The sequence below is a fragment of the Phoca vitulina genome, unplaced genomic scaffold (genome assembly GCF_004348235.1).
Source record: "Phoca vitulina isolate PV1807 unplaced genomic scaffold, GSC_HSeal_1.0 scaffold2, whole genome shotgun sequence".
In the NCBI taxonomy this organism is placed as follows: Eukaryota; Metazoa; Chordata; class Mammalia; order Carnivora; family Phocidae; genus Phoca; species Phoca vitulina.
Window position 1 is genome coordinate 59,187,292 of NW_022589705.1, and position 20,992 is coordinate 59,208,283.

General features: G+C 45.8%; 2 protein-coding genes across 4 annotated transcripts in view; one reads left to right on the forward strand and one right to left on the reverse strand.

Annotated features, from left to right (window-relative positions):
• CZIB (CXXC motif containing zinc binding protein) lies at positions 1-10,706 on the forward strand. Of its 2 annotated transcripts, none has more exons than XM_032428705.1 (8): positions 1-85; positions 299-382; positions 1,486-1,542; positions 1,964-2,045; positions 2,257-2,288; positions 3,791-3,868; positions 4,550-4,615; positions 5,494-10,706. In XM_032428705.1, the coding sequence occupies exons 1-8, from the start codon at positions 80-82 to the stop codon at positions 5,569-5,571; spliced, it is 483 nt and encodes a 160-aa protein (XP_032284596.1). In that variant the 5' UTR covers positions 1-79; the 3' UTR covers positions 5,572-10,706. The 2 variants fall into 2 exon arrangements, with proteins under 2 accessions (XP_032284596.1, XP_032284605.1); XM_032428714.1 differs by having other exon boundaries at positions 7-85; positions 299-356.
• Positions 6,277-20,992, reverse strand: part of CPT2 (carnitine palmitoyltransferase 2) — a 24,357-nt gene continuing 9,641 nt past the window's right edge. The window contains exons 4-5 of one of the 2 annotated variants that reach the window (XM_032428691.1): positions 17,203-18,507; positions 6,277-6,360 (exon numbers count right to left, since the gene is read on the reverse strand). In XM_032428691.1, coding sequence (XP_032284582.1) covers positions 6,311-6,360; positions 17,203-18,507 — 1,355 coding nt within the window. In that variant the 3' untranslated portion in view covers positions 6,277-6,310. Of the gene's footprint in view, positions 6,361-14,221; positions 16,224-17,202; positions 18,508-20,992 lie in introns of those variants that run through there. The other variant, XM_032428682.1, reaches the window with a different exon arrangement.

Genomic DNA, 20,992 nt, shown 5'->3' on the forward strand with positions numbered 1-20,992 from the left:
CGGCGCCCACCGTTTACGACAGGCCGGAAAGTAGCGGCCGCAGCTGTCGCCGGGCCGGGTCGTGCCGAACCAAGCCACTATGGGGGTGAGGCGGAGGCAAACTGCCGCCGGGGCAGGGACGGGGAGGTGGCGAGGACTTGGGAGGCGGCAGTTCGTGCCAGGAGGGAATGAGAGAAGTGGGCTCGCGCTGAGAAGGAGCGGGGGAGGCAGAGCGCGAATCCAGGAGGGGCGGGGCCGGGGCTCGGTAGGGCTGCGCAGGCGCGGTTGATGCACTTGCTGAGGCCCTCCCTCTCTACAGAAAATTGCGTTGCAGTTCAAAGCCACGCTGGAGAATGTCACCAACCTCCGCCCCTTGGGTGAGGACTTCCGGTGGTACCTCAAGGTGCGGCTGGAGGGGCGGGACCCTAGGCGGGAGAAGGGAGGAGCATCGGAGGGGCTGTAGGTGCCGCGAGGTTCCGGGTGGGGGAGCGACTCCGGAAGCGGGGTGGGCGGCGGGGGCCGGGCCCCGGTCCCGTGCTAAAGTCAGTTTCCGAGGGGAGCTTTGTCTCCAGCAAGATTGGAAATGTATAGCCATTAAATGTTATTTTCCTGAATAGAATTTGTTCGCTTTTCTAAATGAATTGGTTAATTCTTAACTGGTAATGTCTCGCAATTCCTTTTTTAATTTTTCCTCCGTGAAATATTTCATGTTTTGTAAACACTAAACGAAAGACGACTTGAAGGGGTCTTGGGATTGTTTAGTAAGGAGGGGAATTTCAGCTTCTGTTTTATTTGTTGATTAAGCTTTATTTATCGTGAAATCGTTTTAATTTTGATCGTGGCTTCCTCCATCCCTCCCCACCCCATACTGGTGAATCTGGTACTCTGGTGGCTTGGTCTACAGAGTCCCCCCTCTTACCTGAGCAGTGTGAGGCCCTTCACTCTCCCAGATCTCAGAGCTTCTGCTCTATTTCCTTCCTCGTCAAAACCCCAGCATCCCTCAGAACTTGGCAAAAGCTCTATCCCTTTTAGGAAGCTTTTTCTAGCCACCTTTACTACCAAATATTTTGAAGCTCGAATACGAGGGCTTATTTGAGGAATTGATGTTTTTCCACTTCAAAAAGCACAGAGTCTAGCAGAGGAGACAGAGAAATGGAGTAACAACAGCGATAAGTACTTTTACTAGGAACCTGCAAGGCCTGTGAGAACACAAGGGAAGCTCCAGACCCAACAAGGGTGCCATTTCTGCACTCAAGGAGCCTTGAATTTCTAGCCAGACTGGGTACTTCTTAGAGGGCGGGCGGGCACGCCAGCAGGAGAAACACTTCACCTGTTCTTTGCCCAGAGAGAAATTTCGGTTATGTCCTTGGTGGGGCTGGTTGTAAAGATGAGGTGAAATTGTGGACAGGAAGGTAGGTTGAGCCTGCCTACGTCACACTTTTCTTGCCCTTCCCATCTGCCCAGCTGAGCCAACTACTTTACTAATCCTCTTTTTCCTCCCCCAAGATGAAATGTGGCAACTGTGGTGAGATTTCAGAGAAGTGGCAGTATATTCGGCTGATGGTAACTACTCCCCCTACCACCATACCCATACACAAACACACACAGGCCTCTGGGCAGGGATTTGGGGAGGGAACCTGTGGCCCTAATCTCTCAGGTCTTTGGACCCTGCTTTTTGTGGTTTGGAAGGGCAGCCATTAGTATGGTCAACACTGGGAAGAACAGGCTTCTTTGGAATGTAAGGCAGAGTTCAAAATCAAGGGGAGTCCCTTTCTTAGTCTCAAGAAGCTCCCCAGGATTCTTGTCCTAGCAGATGGCGCTCCCTGTTTGTCTTGGTCTCTTCACCTGTCTAATAAGTGGTAGACGGGATCATGTCTTCACCTGTCTAATAAGTGGTAGACGGGATCATGTCTTCACCTAACAAGTGGTAGACGGGATCATGTCTAATTAATGTGTGACTAGAGATTCTGTTTACCCTTGCCAGGACAGTGTGGCACTGAAGGGAGGTCGTGGCAGCGCCTCCATGGTCCAGAAGTGCAAGCTGTGTGCGAGGGAAAACTCCATCGGTAGGTCAGGCCACGAATCCTGAGTTCTGCCAACTGGGGCTACATCTTCCTGGTACCAGAGCAAAAGCAGGCTCATGTTGCTGTGGGTGGACCCAGGCCTGAGGTGCCCAGGCTGTGGCAGCCGACACTTTTTCCCAGAGCCACGTTTGGGCACAGGGATGGGGGCAGAGTGTGGACTCAAGTCAACTTTGTCTTCTCTTTTACATTTCAGAGATTTTGAGCAGCACCATCAAATCTTACAATGTAAGTTTCCTGCTGTGGTGGCAGGTTTGGTGGGATTAAATCTAAGCTGGGAGCTAGGAGGCCTGGGTTCTAGAGTTTGCACCAGCGTGACTTGCTTTGGGACATTCATATACTCACTTGTTCACTCATTCACTCACTCAATCAGTCACTTATTCACCATACACTGGCTGAGTGCCTGGTAGGCAGAAGATTCATAAACAGGCTGTTACAGTGTCTTTTCTAATAAGCACTGGGCTGTGGGAGCTCAGGGAACCTCTGGCCCAACCTGTCCACTCAGTTTCCATCACTGGGAGCCCTTGCCTTGTCTACACTGGGGGACTCCTGAGCTTTCTCTGGCACCCTTGATGTTGACATTAGCTAGTTATACATTACCGTGTAACAAATTAGTCCAAACGGTGGGGGAGGGAATGTGTACTTTGAGTCTCTTTGTTTAAAGGGTAGTTACTTGTATTCACCCATTCCTTACTTAGTATTTTTTTTTTAAAGATTTTATTTATTTATTTGAGAGTGAGCACGAGCAGGGGGTGTGGTAAAGGGAGGGGGAGAGGGAGAAGCAGACTCCCCGCTGAGCACGCACCCTAACGCAGGGCTCAGTCCCAGGACCCCAAGATCATGACCTGAGCTGAAGTCAGACACTTGACTGAGCCACCCAGGCACCCCCCTTACTTAGTATTTTTGAAACATGTCTGATTTATACCAAATTCTCACCTTTGTTCTGAAGTTAAAGGGAGAAGTCGCGAGGACTTGTTTTCAAGTAAATGATACATCGTAAATAAGACACACCAGCAAACAAAAAGCAGACCAGGGCCAACAGAGTGCCTCATCCCTGCCAGGCACGTGACTGGTGTGAGGGACAGAATGATAGTGTGTGGGTGCGGTGCTTGGCATCTCTGAGCCCATGGGTCAGGTCGGCATGAATGTCCTCGTTACACCAGTCCCCTCAGAAGTGCCTCTTCCACATGAAAACCCCATCTCAAAGGCTTTTAAGTCCGCCTCCTGCCTCACAGCATGGCAGAGGTTTAGCAAAAGGCCGCAGTTAAGCATCCTGGGCCGTTGGGAAAATCTGGAGACTTTATAGCCTAACATTCTTGTTCATATTTCTTATTTCGATAATTTAATCTGCTGTTTATTGAGCACAGTGTCAGGTAGTACGGCTGGGCACCTGACACGTAGGTCAGACCTTCACAGCAAGCCTGTGGGGGTGTCCTCAGCCCCATCTGACAGTCTTAGGCCCAGCTGGGAGGAGAGGTCAAGCCGTCTGAGCTCATATCCAGGCAGGCCGACTCCGGAACTCAGTCTGTCTTCTGCAGCAGCTGTGTCCATGAAGGTCTCCCGAGGAGCAGGTGCCCAATGCAGGCTTCTTCCAGAGGAGGAGGAATTGCTCCTGAGTCCCATTCTGGGCTCCCAGGGGTAGTGGGGCCCACTCGGCAGGAAGGGCAGGGGCAGTGAGATCTTCCCAAGGGCCCAGTTGGGCCTGCCTCCTCAACACACTTCTTTCCTAGGCTGAAGACAATGAGAAGTTCAAGACAATCGTAGAATTTGAATGCCGAGGCCTTGAACCAGTTGATTTCCAGCCCCAGGTGCGTAACCTGTATCTTTGGGGGGTGCATATAGGAAGTCACAACAGAACTTGGCTTCATCCAGAGACCAGGGACTGGGACTTCACCTCTCCTACTAAGTGCCTGCTGTATGTTGGGCATTGTGCTGCTCACGTTTACATATTACTTCATTTAAGCCTCACAGTAACCCTGTGAAGTTATTCATCCTGTTTTTCAGACAAGGAAAGAACTTGAGATTTTGCAACTTGCCCAGGGTGACAGTAAGCACTGAACGGTCATTTGAACCCAGGTCTATCTGATTTCAGAGCCAGCGCTCATCCCACTTTATTTATGCAGCTTTTCCACCTCACGACAAATCTATGAGGCAGGGAGACAAAACAGCATTCTCATCCCCGTATCCTAAACAAGAAAACTAAGGTCCAGAGAGGGGAATGACATGCCCAGGGGCTTTCAGGAGCTCAGGGGTAGTGGAAAGGTTTACCCCACCCCCCTGCCTCTGGCCCAGGCCTTTAGAGGAACGACCGTAGGCCTGGGAAAGCTTCCAGGCCCAGGAAGTGCATTCCAGAACAGGTGCTCACACTGCATCTCTGTCCTCCCATCCCAAAGGTGGTATGAAAAGAGCCAGTTCCCTGGCCAGGCCTCAGCGGCCAGACCAGTACCTCCTTTCCCCCAGACTAACCGCTGCCTTCCTGTCACCTCCAGGCTGGGTTTGCTGCTGAGGGTGTGGAATCGGGAACAGTCTTCAGTGATATTAATCTGCAGGAGAAGGTACAGGACTTGGGGGCCTTGCGGGGTGCTGTAGGGTACCTGGTGGGAATTACCCTTTCGGTGAACAAAGATCAATAGAAAGATGATTCCACTTTTTTTTAATTTTTGTTGGTGATTTTGGTGTTTAAATGGCCCCTAGTGTTAAAGTGCTCCCTAGTGTTCCACAAGCAGGAAGGCTGCGATATACCTAATGGAGAAAATGCATGTTAGATAAGCTTTGTGTAGGCATGAGTTCTAGTGCTGTTGGCTGGGAGTTCAATATTAATGAATCAACTATATATAAGGTATTTTTAAATGGAAACCTACCCAAAACAAGGTTGTATATTGATTGGTTGAAGAAAATGTGATCCAAGGTTTCCAAGAACCTAACCCTGTATTTCCCCTGGGAGCAGTGGTTTGCTATTTACTAATTCAGTGTTTGTGGTGATTCTGTAGAATATAACTACCATGAATAATGAAAATCAGTTGTATTACTGAACATGTTACTACCTTACATAAGCCTTGTAGTCAGGCTCAAAAAGAGGACAGAAACCTCCTTCAATTTGCATAGCACCTAATAACAACAATACCTGGAATTTACTGAGCTCTTACATGTGCCTGACACTATGCTGAGTACTTTTACCTGTGTTTCCTCATTTGCTTCTTTGAACATTCAACATGAAGTCTGTTACTATTCCTTTTTTTAATAGAGGACAGAACTGAGGCTCTGAGATGTTAAGTGACTTGCCCAGAATGCACTCTAGCTCTGTTCCAGGTCCTACATATTCATGAATATCTCAGTAAGAGCCTGAACTGGCCCTTTAAAGTCCCAGAGTGCCATTGTCCCCACCGTCTTACGCCATCTCATGAGGTTGACAGGGCCATTTTTTTCCCTACAGGACTGGACTGACTATGACGAAAAGGCTCAGGAATCTGTGGGAATCTACGAGGTCACCCACCAGTTTGTGAAGTGCTGAACCTTCTTCATGCACACTTGCCTCTAAGAACTGAGAAGGGACAAAGGGACAACGTGCCCCGAGCAGCAGAGCCCACTGAGGCGCGTCCCCTCATCCCTTGTCTCCTGGAAGCTATCCAAGCCCTCACCGCCTGCATGCTGGGCTCTGTCACAGCTTCCCAAGCCCCACCAATAAAGCCCCTGTTTGTGCTGCCCTGGTACATGGAGGCAGAGTCAGGTAACAGCAGCTCCCTCCACAGACAAGAAGTCGTGTTGGAAGTCTCTCATTGCTTCCTGGCACACTGCCACAGTATAGGATCCAATTTGTAAAATATGCAGGAGCACATAGCTTATAAGGGCTCTCCAGCTCTTGGGGAGCAGGTAGGTCAACTCAAGGGACCTAAGGTGTCAAGGCCAATGGTACAAAGGGCAGCTGGGCCTGTGGAATGATGCCATGAGCCCCATGGTCCTGAGCCAAAACACTACATTTACCACCTTGGCTCTTAAGTAAACCCAGGCATTTCTCGCTGGTGTCACTTCATATTCCAGGGCTAGCAGGGACTTTTTAGAGGCAGCAGTCCAGTCCTGGCATGAATCTGCTCTGTGAAATTCCTGCTGGACGGTCATCAAGTCTTTGTCCATTTGCTGTGATGAGGCAATCCTCTCCCATCAGGGGAGTCAATATGAAAGTTCTTCCTTCTGCTAAGTCAGCCTCTCTGCTCCCTGGAGCTCCTGCTGGTCCTGGTTTGTCACCTTTGTGGTCATGGCCCTGTAAGTCTCATGGGCCTGGTTCCCTGGTTCTGAAGATCCCCTGCAGGGTAGAGAGAGTTATTCGGTGCACAGTTAGATCATGAGGGCACACTCAGCGTTCACACTGGTGAGTCCACCATTTGGAAAACCTGTTGTGAGAGACCTTACTTCTCCAGTGTTCTGCTGGAGCCAGAATTCTTTGGAAGTAAAAATGATTACCTTCATTTTCTGAGAGGCCCACTGGGAAAAAGTCTGCCCACTTCCAGACTGGTTGTGGGGGGGCACTAGGAAGGGGCACTCCTACCTCAGATTTCAGGTAAAGCTGGCTGTGTCCAAGGGTGATAAAGCGATCCCTCCCTTGTCCGTTCTCCAGTCTGGCATCTACATCATGTTTCCTCTAGGTTCCCTGTGTTCCTGTGCCCGGACCTGCTCTTTTCTGCATCTGACAGAGCAGAGCTTCTTTGGCCCGCCCTCAGCCAGCAGGTCTATCCAGTCTGTCACCCCCAGGGTCCAGTCCACTGCCCAGCCTGAAAGCAAATATGTGGAAGCAGCCTGAGTAAGCAGCCTTTCTGGGTTTTAGTCTGTTATGTAATAGCCAGTGTGTGTGAAGCTCACGAAGACAGACAATAAAAGGATCTCAAGGTTTTCTTTATATTTCAGATTATTTTCTCATTTTTCAGGAGGTAGAAGAACCCAAATAATTAACAGATTAAAGGAAAATTAGATGATGTCAACAGATGCAGAAAAAGTGTTCAGTAAAATTTAATACCCATTCAACGACAAAAACAACAAACTATAGAAACTCTTAGCAGACTGGGAATAGAAAGGAACTACCCTCACCTCATGAAGTAGATCTACACAAAACGTAGAGCAAATGAAATGTGTGAACTATTCCATTCAAGGTCAGGGTGAGCTGAGGATACCCTTGATAACTGCTACTCTTCCTTGTGTGGTCCCACCCAGTGCACTAATACAACATAAGGAAAGTAAAGGGAAAGTATAGAAAAGGAAGAAACAACTCATTTTCACGGATTGTGATTTTCCACTTACAAAATACAAAAGCATTAATAGGTGCTGGATTTAAGATCAACATACAGAAATCAAATTCCATTTCAGTACGCTGATGACATGCAAAATGTAAATCAAGAAAAAACTACCATTTATAATAGTAACAAGAAAAAATACCTCTAAAAGTAAGGAGGAGTTAAATCTATCAAAAATATTCATGACCTTAGTGTGAGAAAATTATTAAACTTCACTGAAAGGTGTTAAAGCCTAAATAAATGGAGACCTATACTATTATTGGTAGATAGGAAGACTTGCTATTATAATCCTTCTCAACAAATGTATTTATAAAGTTCTTGTCCAGATCGCAGCTATTTTTTAACAGAACCTAAGTTGACTCAAATCTGATGCGACACAGGTGGGAGACCCCCCCCACCAGATGCCACAATGTAGTGACAGAGCAATGGCAATGAAGCCAGCGCCGTACTGGCACCGTGAGAGACAGACCAGTGGGACAGCAGACAGACCACTGCATGTGTGAAAACTGGTTTAGGATAGGTGCTGTTGCAGATCAGTGGGGAAATCTTTTAACTCACCAATAAATGGTGCTGGGGCAATTATTTAAATGTGTGCAGTAAATGATACTGGGACCCTGTTTCCCCTGCATAGAAAAGTCTATTCTAGGGGCGCCTGGGTGGCTCAGTTGGTTAAGCGTCTACCTTCGGCTCAGGTCATGATTCCAGGGTCCTGGGATCGAGCCCCACGTCGGGCTCCCTGCTCAGCAGGAAGCCTGCTTCTCCCTGTCACTATCTCTATCCCTATCTGTGTCGCTCTCTCTCAAATAAATAAATAAAATCTAAAAAAAAAAAAAAAAGTCTATTCCAAGGTTAGTTATCTTGGGGGCTTTGGTGCAGCAGCATGTTGGGGTACAAGAACCCAGGGCTCAGTGTCTGGCTCCCTGTAAACGCTGGGCAAGTACGGTCCCTCTCAGGACCCCATTTTCTCCATCAAAAAAAGGGCACTTTCAGCTCTGACATTATGTTACTGGATAAAAATTAGTCAAAATGGTGGTGGCATGTCTGAGGCCTGCCCCTCATCACCAGGAAAGTTAGTTCCCTGCCCCACACTCCAGGACTGGCCTCCTGTCCAAGTAGTGAAGTTAAAGCTGCTAGATGCAGGGACAAGTGGAAGATGAGACCATCTGAGTCCTAAGTTCCCTGCCGTCTTGTTTGGACATTCCGCAAAGATCCTCAGTATGCCCTTCTAACATTATCCTTGAACAGCTGTTTAAAAGGTACCATCTTTATCCAATAGCATTTTTTGAAGCTTGGCTTTTGGTGAATAACAATGAGTTGAAGGTTGGGTAAGATTAAGCTGCATTCTCGTGGACAACAGTCATTTCTGTTGTTTCCCAGGAAGGGCAGAGGCCCCCAGGATCTCTGCCTGGCCAGGCAGCCTTATCATCTCACAATGCTGTCCCCATTCCTCTGTGAGCCAAGTCACCCTGGGCTGAGCCCTTTCCCTGGTTAGCTATCAGACCCCCAGAGAAAGCTGCATGCCTGGTCTTCAGAAAGCTCAGGACTCACAACACCGACGATCTTCACTCTCCTGACACTGTGCATCTGAACTTTGATTCAGCCATCTTCCCTGGGGGCTTCTGCTGCAGCAAGCTCTACAGGGCGGAAGGTGAATGAGACCTAAGCTGTGCTGTTCAAGAGCCAAGCAACTATAAAAGTTACTCCCAAACAGGTGCACTGGATCCTGGGAAAACTTTTGAAAAAGACATTTCCTGGCCCCACTTCATTCCTATTGAATTAGAATCTCTGGGCTAAGACCTGAGATTTTCTTTTATTTAAAAGCATTCCTGAATGAATCTGATGTATCCAGACCACCAGAGCACACCCGGATTTCACAGCAGGGTGTGCTCTGGGCTGCTGCAGGGACTAAAGGAGATAATGAAGGCAACATGTTCAGCACAATGTCGGGGGCACTGTACGGCAGGGAATGGAAGCAATGACGACTTGGTTAGAAATGCAGACAGTCTGGGCTGTTCTCTAATGACCGACTAATCACATGTTGCTGCTTCCTAAACTGGGAATCAGCAGTGAATAACGGTGCCCTAATTCCCCAAGTATGGCTGTTACAGCTCCCTCTTCTGAGCCTACTGCTTCCTATTGCGAAAGAATTGGTTTGGAACCAAAACATACAATCTAACGAGAGAGGACAAATGCCAGCTGTTGATTATAAAAGCCAATTACTTAGATTTATAGCAGACATGGATTGAGTTCATGTGAGAAAGACCTGTGGGCTTTGGGTTAGTCCATAATAAGCTCAACCTATGCCAACTGCAAACTGAATTAAAAGTGGTCATAGGCTAGAGCAAAAGAAATAATGGCAAGAGGTAGGGTGAGAGCAGCACCCTCCTCCCCATCGGTCAGTCCATGCTGTGGGGTTGTTTCACTGGTGCTCTGCACTTTAATGCAATTACAAACAAAACTCACTAGGCCTGGAGATGATTCCTGTGGGGTACACTGTGAGAACAGGAGAGGTTTATCCAGGAGAAAACACGAGGAAGCGTAAGGTGGGGCGGGGTGGGCAGACATGATCAGTCTTTATAGAGCTGAAGAATTCCCATACGGGAAAGGGCAAAGCCAGTTATACTCCATAGGGACAAACTAGCACCAAGTGTAGAGTTTCTGAAGCCTCTTTTCTTCAAGAAGAAAAGATTATAAGGATTCAGACCTCACATGTGACTTAGACCAGATTTATCACATCAGAATTCCGGTTTTGATACATCCAGGCAGGAATTACTGGTCTAGACAATCCAAGGAATTTTACAACCTTAAGAATCACTACTACTACAGACAAATATAGGGAGTTGAACTGTCAAAGACTAATCAGTGAGAAAACCAGAAACTTTTTTCTCCCTTTTGAAATATCCTAACAACAATGTTTTAACAATAACTAGAGAGGGAAATGAATTTGCAATCAATTCAATGAACTAGCTTGTCTGGAAGACCTGGGCTCTTGCCAGGTTGGTGCCACTCTTCCTACTCACCTAGCATTAATATGGAGAGGCCGCTTCAGTACATTCTACGTATTTAACTGTAAGCACTATTGTTCACTCTCTCTGCCCAACTCCAGAACCTCTAAGCAACAGTCCCCATCCTGCTGTTCCACGTACTACACGGCTCATGTGCCACGCACTACGTTGAACATGGGGATGCATGATATAGCCCTCAGCCCTCAAGACGCTTGCTGCGACAGATAAACAGACAATCCCACTACTGGGCTTCAGTCAGTTCCCAAAATTTAACAAGCTCTGGACCCATAACCAGTAACGAAATTGAAGCAGTAATGAAAAATCTCCCAACAAATAAGAGCCCAGGGCCAGATGGCTTCCCAGGGGAATTCTACCAAACATTTAAAGAAGAATTAATACCTATTCTTCTGAAATTGTTCCAAAAAATAGAAATGGAAGAAAAACTTCCAAACTCATTTTATGAGGCCAGCATTACCTTGATCCCAAAACCAGACAAAGACCCCATCGAAGAGGAGAATTACAGACCAATATCCCTGACAAACATGGATGCAAAAATTCTCACCAAAATACTAGCCAATAGGATCCAACAGTACATTAAAAGAATTATTCACCACAACCAAGTGGGATTTATTCCTGGGCTGCAAGGTTGGTTCAACATCCACAAATCAATCAATGCGATACAATACGTTAATAAAAGAACAAGAACCATATGAGCCTCTCAATAGATGCAGAAAAAGCATTTGACAAAGTACAGCATCCTTTCTTGGTTAAAACTCTTCAGAGTGTAGGGATAGAGGACACACACCTCAATATCATAAAAGCCATCTATGAAAAACCCACAGCGAATATCATTCTCAATGGGGAAAAACTGAGAACTTCCCCCCTAAGGTCAGGAACACGGCAGGGATGTCCACTATCACCACTGCTATTCAACATAGTACTAGAAGTCCTAGCCACAGCAATCAGACAACAAAAAGAAATAAAAGGCATCTGAATTGGCAAAGAAGAAGTCAAACTCTCACTCTTTGCAGATGATATGATACTTTATGTGGAAAACCCAAAAGACTCCACCCCAAACTGCTAGAACTCATACAGGAATTCAGTAAAGTGGCAGGATATAAAATCAATCCCAGAAATCAGTGGCATTTCTATACACCAACAACAAGACAGAAGAAAGAGAAATTAAGGAGTCGATCCCATTTACAATCATACCCCAAACCTTAAGATACCTAGGAAAGTATCTTAGGCAAAGAATCTGTACTCAGAAAACTAGAATACTCATGAAAGAAGTTGAGGAAGACACAAAGAAATGGAAAAACGTTCCCTGCTCATGGATTGGAAGAACAAATATTGTGAAGATGTCAATGCTACCTAGAGCAATCTACACATTCAATGCAATCCCCATCAAAATACCATCCACTTTTTTCAAAGAAATGGAACAAATAATCCTAAAATTTGTATGGAACCAGAAAAGACCCCGAATAGCCAGAGGAATGTTGAAAAAGAACCGCAAAGCTGGCGGCATCACAATTCCGGACTTCAAGCTCTATTACAAAGCTGTAATCATCAAGATTGTATGGTACTGGCACAAAAACAGACATAGATCAATGGAACAGAATAGAGAGCCCAGAAATGGACCCTCAACTCTATGGTCAACTAATCTTTGACAAAGCAGGAAAGAATGTCCAATGGAAAAAAGACAGTCTCTTCAACAAATGGTGTTGGGAAAATTGGACAGCCACATGCAGAAGAATGAAACTGGACCATTTCCTTACACCACACACAAAAATAGACTCAAAATGGATGAAAGACCTAAATGTGAGACAGGAATCCATCAAAATAGAGAACACAGGCAGCAACCTCTTCTCCCTCAACTGCAGCAACTTCTTCCTAGACACATCGCCAAAGGCAAGGGAAGCAAGGGCAAAAATGAACTCTTGGGACTTCATCAAGATAAAAAGGTTCTGCACAGCAAAGGAAACAGTCAACAAAACCAAAAGACAACCGACAGAATGGGAGAAGATATTTGCAAATGATGTATCACGTAAAGGGCTAGTATCCAAAATCTATAAAGAACTTGTCAAACTCAACACCCAAAGAACAAATAATCCAATCAAGTAATGGGCAGAAGACATGAACAGACATTTCTGCGAAAAAGACATCCAAATGGCCAACAGACACACGAAAAAGTGCTCAACATCACTCGGCATCAGGGAAATCCAAATCAAAACCTCAGTGAGATACCACCTCACACCAGTCAGAATGGCTAAAATTAACAAGTCAGGAAACGACAGATGTGGGCGAGGATGCGGAAAAAGGGAAACCCTCCTACATTGTTAGTGAGAATGCAAGCTGGTGCAGCCACTCTGGAAAACAGTATGGAGGTTCTTCAAAAAGTTGAAAATAGGGCGCCTGGGTGGCTCAGTTGGTTAAGCGACTGCCTTCGGCTCAGGTCATGATCCTGGAGTCCCTGGATCAAGTCCCGCATCGGGCTCCCTGCTCGGCAGGGAGTCTGCTTTGCCCTCTGGCCTTATCCCCTCTCATGTGTCTCTCATTCTCTCTCTCTCAAATAAATAAATAAAAATCAAAAAAAAAAAAAAAAAGTTGAAAATAGAGCTACCATACGATCCAGCAATTGCACTACTGGGTATTTACCCCAAAGATACAAATGTAGTGATCCGAAGGGGTACGTGCACCCCGATGTTTATAGCAGCAATGTCCACAATAGCCAAACTATGGAAAGAGCCAAGATGTCCATCAACAGATGAATGGATAAAGAAGATGTGGTCTATATATACAACGGAATATTATGCAGCATCAAAAACAAAACAAAACAAAACACGAAATCTTGCCATTTGCACCGATGTGGATGGAACTAGAGGGTATTATGCTAAGCGAAATAAGTCAGAGAAAGACAATATCATATGATCTCACAGATAAGAGGAATTTGAGAAACAAGACAGAGGATCATAGGGGAAGGGAGGAAAAAATGAAACAAGATGAAACCAGAGAGGGAGACAAACCATAAGAGACTCTTAATCTCAGGTAACAAACTGAGGGTTGCTGGAGTGGTGGAGAGTGGGAGGGATGGGGTGGCTGGGTGATGGACACTGGGGAGGGTATGTGCTATGGTGAGCACTATGAATTGTGTAAGACTGATGAATCACAGACCTATACCCCTGAAACAAATAATACATCATATGTTTAAAAAAAAAAAAAAAAAGATAGTAGGAAGGGAAAAATGAAGGGGGGAAATCGGAGGGGGAGACGAACCATGAGAGACTAGGACTCTGAGAAACAAACAGGGTTCTAGAGGGGAGGGGGGTGGGAGGATGGGCTAGCCCAGTGATGGGTATTAAGGAGGGCACATATTGCATGCAGAACTGGTGTTATACGCAAACAATGAATCATGGAACACTACATCAAAAACTATGGTGACTAACATAACATAATAAAATTAAATTTAAAAAAATAATAATAGCCAAAAGTAGAACCCAAATGACCATTAACTGGTGAATGAATAAATAAAATGTGGTATATCCACAGGCTGAAATAGTATTCAGCAATAAAAAGAAAATACTGATACATACTAGAACATGGATAAACCTTGCAAACATTATGCTAAGTGAAAGAAGTCAACCACAAAAGGCCTTATATATATAGTATATTTCCATTTATACGAAATGTCCAAAATAAAAAAATTACTATAGGGGGCGCCTGGGTGGCTCAGTTGGTTAAGCGACTGCCTTCGGCTCAGGTCATGATCCTGGAGTCCCTGGATCGAGTCCCACATCGGGCTCCCTGCTCGGCGAGGAGCCTGCTTCTCCCTCTGACCCTCCCCCCTCTCACGTACTCTCTCTCTCATTCTCGCTCTCTCAAATAAATAAATCTTTAAAAAAAAAAAAATTACTATAGGGACAAGAAGTAGATTAGTGTTTTTAGTGTTTGGGGGAGCGGGGGGAGTTGAGGGAAAAGGGGAATGACTGCTAATGGGTAGAGAGTTTCTTTTGGGGATGAAAATGTTCTAAAATTCATTGTAGTGATGGTTGCATAACTGTGGATATGCTAAAATGATTGACACATTTTAAATAAGTGGAATATATAGTATGTGATGTATATCTCAATAAAGCTGTTTAAAAAAAATAAGCTACATGGTATCCACAAAACTCGCTTTGGGCGACCTTTGAACTTGCCTGTCGCCTTGTCAACCATTTCCTGAGCCCGCACAGGTGCACGAAGCCGCCAGCGCTGTTCGGGGACCGAGAGCACAAGGCGGGCACCACGAAGAGCCGAGAGCAGGAGGCAGGAAGTGCGGCGCCCCCGCAGCGGTACCGGCGGGGGGCGGGACCTCGGCCAGTGCTTCCGGTGGCGCACGCGCGCGCAGCCAGGCTGCGGTTCGGGCTTCATCAGGTTTTCTTGGTCGGGCTTCATAGATGGGAACAACGTGATGTTCACGTGCGCTTGGAGCTATCCGCTGTCCCTCTCTGGTTAAACCACGGAATACGGGGGACCTGGTACCTGTTGGGTAGTCACTAAATAGTGATTACTGAGTGAAGGACCGGTGGAGTCGACTAAGAAGAGGTGCAGGCATGTTTACGTGAACTGTAAGGAGAATTAAGTGAGATAATGCATTGGAAATGCTTTGTGACTGGCTCACACCAGAATTCAAATCCCAGCTGTGCAGTAAGTCCCTGGGAGATCCACACAAATGCAGCTAAAATTAAACACAAACAAAAACCCTTCCTTTTCAAAACACAAGACAGAACAGAACCAAACACCCTTCCTTTCATGTTACAGCAGCGTTCAACAACAGATTGTTAACAAAAATTCTGTGTTCACTCAAAACCAGAGATTTCAAACGTACCGAGCAGTCACGTGTACATTAGACCATAGATAGCATGAAAGATTCAACTGATTAAATACACACCAATTATAAATCTTCATTTGGCTGGAATAGTCAAATAGTACTCCCCAAATCCATAGGAATACCCTTTACTGCCGCAGGACTATCAGAATCAGGCACCAGCCCACTTTCCAGAAAAATGAAGAGGATTTTTAGAGAGGATGTCCCAGGAGAGAGAGAAGTTAAAAGGGAGGATGAAACAGCACTTCCCACCTCACCTGAAGAGCCAGGAGCCAGTGGGCTTACTGTTACCTGCACTTACAGAACTTAATGTTGGAAAGTTCTTTGCGGGGATTAGGAAATTAGGTTGAACAACAACTAAAAGGAACCACCTCCAAGCAACAGTTAAATTTTATTCCTGCTTCAGCAATAAATACACCTAAGTTATCCTTCCAAATCCCACCTCCTGATCAAATGCCCTTAAAATTGAAATCTCCCATTCTCTTTAGTTGTGATCTAGTCCCACTTCGCAATTATATATTTAGCTTTAAAACCATGACTTAAAAGGTCAAGCCTTGCAGCACTGACTGCTTAGGCACCTCATGATTAGCTTCCTTTGTATACAGAGTAGCACCTTTTGGCTACACAGGCCCCAATTTTCATGTCAATGAAGCGATGGAGCCTTTTCACCCACCCAGAAGCTAAGTTTTGAGGCATTTGCCTTCTATGGCATCAAATATGTCTTCTAGGGCCTTCTCTACACATTGGAGAAACTCCCGGGCATTGCGGCCTGGGTAGGAGGAGACGTTGCAGCCTATCCAGTTGTCATGAACAGCATACGCAATGCCAAAGCCATCAGGGACCACAGGGGCAAAGCCACCGATGTTCACTGCTGGGCTGGTCAGTGTGCTTGTGGACAGGATGTTGTGGTTTATCTGCCCATATGCAGGGTCCAGGTATAGCTCAGGCAGAACAATCCCCTTGGCTGCTGCCAGGTACCGCAGAGCAAATAAGTGTCGGTCAAAGCCCTGGCCTGTCAGAGACAAAACAGAAAACCAGAGTCTCAGAATCCCAGAACGGAAAGTGACCTTAGTAACCGTCCCCCCACCTGTAGTCGGAGTCCCCTTCACAGCATCTTTGAGAGTGGAAGAAGGCTCTGCCTGCTTATGCATGCACACCTCCAACTCACTAACCTCTGCAGCTGAGCCTAAAATGAAAGTATGATTTTAAAAAATTCTAAAACTGAATCAGTTTTTGACTCAAACAGTCAAAAACAAAAAACAAAAAACAAAAAAACAAAAAAAAGAAAACATGAAGAGAGCTATGGATTCAAAAACTAAAATAAAATTCAAAGTCTAAGTCTAGTGTAAAAGACAAGATTGAGTCACTGGAACAAAATGGAAAGGGTTTTGACCAGCGTTCTCATCTCAGCTTTACTGCTCATGTGTTGTGTAATGCTGAGCCAGTGGCCTCAGTTTCCTACCCCTAAAATGGAGATTGAGACCAGAATGTCTCAGAGATCTCTTTTACTTCCAGGACTTTTGGCTGCATGATGTGATCTTCCAGGTCCTTTCCAGGTCTTGAATTTTACCACAGAGAGGTAAAGGAAGGATGACACTTAGATTTGGGAAGAGCTTTTGAGATGGCTTATTTATAAGAAGCCAACACATTGCAAGTGAGGTGAAGTAGGAGGGGCTACAGGCTTAGAAATCCTGAACTGTCAAAAGTGAGTCAGATGACCAATAAATAAGAGAAAGAGAATCGTGTGTCACAGCTGAAAGTGACCTTAAGTGAGGACGAAGTTAGATCCATTTCTCTATCCCTGCATAGGAGGAAAGAACATTCTGATCCCTAATGGCTAATCTGGCTGTTTAGACTGCTAGCGTAGACAATAATCATCATCTGGGGATTGGCAGATGGACTGAACGGGTGAGCGGTGGAAATCAGACACGGAGGAGGATACGACTGAGGCTTACGCCAGAGCGGAGGGCAGGCTCCCCACCCCCACTCACCCATTGCTGCTTCTTTGGTCAGTTGGCCATGATACTTGGAGCACTCGGCCATCATCTGCTGAAGCTCTCCAGCACTATGTTGGGAGGGCTCCCTGACAAAGGCCTCGGAACACCTCTTCGTGAAGATGGAGGCTGGGCGAATGGTCTCCGTGCGGCCGTGCTTGAATGCTGCGGTGCTACAAGACTCGTAGGTGGCCACGGTCTGCCCGTACTGCCGCAGGAAGGCCATCTGGAAGGCCAGCTGAGCTACCGAGTCAGGACTCAACTTCTGCTTCTTCAAGAACTCTTTGCCCCCTCTGCGAAACTGGATGAAGCTGATGGTGAGGGTTTTCACGATGGCATCGAACTTTTCCTTGGCGGAGCTGATGCCAGTCTTCAAGGCATCGTTCAGCTTGAAGTTCAGTTTCTGCACGGCAGCAGGGGAATCGGTGCGGGCCGGCTGGCTCTGGGGGCTGACAGCAGGGGCCTGAATGCTATCTTTAAACATTTCGTTTAAAAGCCTGAGCACTGCCACCCCGTCGCCCCAAGCATGCTCAAAGTGGACGGCGGCAGTGCCATCCTTGGCTATAATGAGGTTAAAGGACTTATCACACCAGCGGTTGGTGCCGTCACCGTGCAGCATGTTGTGAGACAAGTGGACAAGGTCCTTCATGGGGAAGTCATCTAGGCAGAGACAGAACACGGCAGAGTCCACTTTCCTCAGGGTCTCCTCATTGCCACCACTCGCCAGCTTCTGCCTGAGCTCTGCCCAGACGTCTCGGTTCTCAGTGGTCAGATACGCCACGGGAAACGCGGGGGCCGGGCTGTCGTCTGAGAGAATGTACTTCAGATGAGCCTGGATTTCCGAGGCGCTCACAATGTTTCCATCTTGATCCAGGACATCAAAAACATAGAAATGTCCTTTTCTTAGGACGAGGAGGTGCCTAGCCTTCTCATCAGTAACAAGCTCATCCCGAATGGGTCTGGGTAAACGAGTTGAATTGAAAAGCCGAAAATACTGGGACATATCCAGGGGATATGCATTAACCAAGTAGGCACCATACCAGGACAGGGAGGAAGGCACAAAGCGTATGAGTTTCTTGAAGGTTTCAGTGTCACTTTTGGCAGGGTTCAAATGGAAAACCTCTGGCTCCAAAAGACCAGCCCGGAGTGTCTTCAGAAACCGGATGGCAGAAACAGTCATGTTGGTTGCCCTGGTGAGCTGGTCGTTATACTCAGACTTTGGGTCAGGATTGAATGCCATGAATGGATTAAAGTTCAAGACGATGGAGTCTCGTGCACTTAGGTACATATCAAACCAGGGGCCTAAAAGATAAAGTAAAAAAGAACATCATAAAAAGTTAATGCAGTCCCTAAAAATAAAATTTGAGAACGAAAAATAATCAAGCATATGCAGAAAAAATGACGTCAACCTCCAGAGGGTGAAATTTTCTAATTATTTTTTTGATCTACAATAATTTCATGGCATATAAATGGGACCACAGAATATGTGGTCTTTCACATCTGGCTTCTATCGTTTACTATGTTTTTGAGGTTCAGCCAGGTTGTAGCAGGTATCAGTTCTTCACTTTTTTGTATTGCTGAAAAATGTCCCATTACGTGGATACACCACATTTTGTTTATCCATCCATCTGTTGGTAGACCTTAGGTTGTTTCCACTTTTTGGTTATTATGAATAATGCTGGTATGTACAAGTTTTTGTGTGGATGGATGTTCTCAATTCTCTTGGGGAAACAGCTAGAAGTGGAATTGCTAGAACATGTCGTAAGTCTAAGTTTAACCTTTTGAGGAACTGCCAGGTTGTCTTCCAAAGTGGCTGCACCATTACCACCAGCAGTATATGAGGGTTCTAGTTTTGCCACGTCCTGGGCAACATTTATTATTGTTACTGTCTGTCTTTTTGACTAGAGCCATTCTGGTGGGTATATTATTGTGGTTTGGATTTGCATTTCCCTAGGTTTATTGCTTTTTCTTCCTCATTCCGTTTCCTTTCTTGACTCTTAAAGAAATACAGTAACACCTCACTTTCATTCATCTCCAACAGAACAGTTGTTAATTCTCACCCCATTTCCTTAGGTTTCTCTTGTTTCATCACTTTCAGGGACAACATTCACCATCATTCTATATACTCTGTACATTTGTGCACTTGCTCTTTTTTTTTTTTAAGATTTTATTTATTTATTTATTTATTTGACAGAGAGAGACACAGCGAGAGAGGGAACACAAGAAGGGGGAGTGGGAAAGGGAGAAGCAGGCTTCCCGCTGAGCAGGGAGCCCCATGCGGGGCTCGATCCCAGGACCCTGGGACCATGACCTGAGCCGAAGGCAGACGCTTAACGACTGAGCCACCCAGGCGCCCCTGCACTTGCTCTTTTAAGAAATGTTTGAAAAGCAATTAGAAATAACAATCAGTTCATGTGGATCATCCAAACTAGCCTTCTGCATTCCTGTGGATTCTTTACCTGTAAAAATTCCCGAAGCAATGTTTTATCAGAAAATGTGTCTTCCAGGGAAGTTCCTGTTGAGATTAGGAAGCATGGATAAAGTCTACAAATAAAAACCATCTCCCACTGGAGGAAATAATTTTCACATGTAAAGCACTGGGGAAGGGATTAATGGACACACATTTATCTGTTATTCATTTGTTGGTCCATTCATTCCATTTCATTCTTCAAGAACATGCTGTGCCAAGCCCTGCAGAGTCTGGGGGATAGAAAGAGGAATAGGACGTGCACTCTGATCTGGATGATGGATACCCTCTGGTGAAGGATACCAACAGAATTAAAACATGATGTAACACACTGAAATGGCAAGAGAAAAAGTACTGGGGTAAGATCCATTTGATGAAAGAAGACATGAATTTATGTCTCTGATCCCTCCAGTAAAAGAATTTTAAACAGATATAATCCAATACAGCAAAGAGAATGAAACAGGAGACAAGAGCAAATACTGGAAGTCCCAAAGCATTGAGACAACTGGTAATGACTAAGGCAGACTCGAGAACGCCAGCCCTGGGCCAGGAGATAACATGACATACACAGCAGAACCCCCAGAGTGCTCAGGAATTGGCAGCCTTGATATATCTGGTTGAAAGGCTATTTAATTAGACCCCAACTCCCACCCCCTCCCCCACTTCCCTTCCTGCGCCAATAGCAGACTGAAGTTTTCCTCTCTGGAGAAAGTATAACTGGGGGACAGAAGTCATAGCTGAGATCTCAAGCCTTCTTCCCTTACCCTACTCCTTCAACAGTAGTAGCAAGTGGCAGTTTAATGGAAAAGCCTTTCCTGGGAGTCTAACCCAGAGACATTAACATTAGGGGCCCCCCAAGGAAACGGTTTAGTCAGGTCACATTACAGTAAGGCTGTGATGGACCAGCTCCACCCTCCTCCACAGAGCTTCCAAAAGCTTTTTAATATCTCACTCAAATCTAAGACAACAGAGAAGGAATACAAAGGATCTGAACAAAGAAAAGAGGACAAAACAAATAGGAAAAAAAGCACTTTGGAGATAGACTATGAAGGAAGATGAGAGCGTAAAAAAACTTCCCCAATAAATTATTAAGCACAGAGAAAACTAAAGAAAGCATAAGATTATTATTAACTTCAGGGGAAAAATGTTCACACAAGAACAGGAAAAACAATTTCAATAGGCCCCACGGCTCAGCTGACAACAGTGTTTATATGGTCCTAATAGTATAAACACTAAGTATCGAGGGAACTAAAATAACAAGTGAGCACCGTGATAATCACGGAACGGGACGTGTGCATGCATGTGGTGGGGAGATGAGAG

Excerpts from the sequence above, each read along its gene's own strand:
- CZIB (XM_032428705.1), top strand. Across the intron at positions 383-1,485 it reads ACTTCCGGTGGTACCTCAAG|ATGAAATGTGGCAACTGTGG; the intron begins GTGCGGCTGGAG and ends TCCTCCCCCAAG. Across the intron at positions 2,046-2,256 it reads TGCGAGGGAAAACTCCATCG|AGATTTTGAGCAGCACCATC; the intron begins GTAGGTCAGGCC and ends TTTACATTTCAG.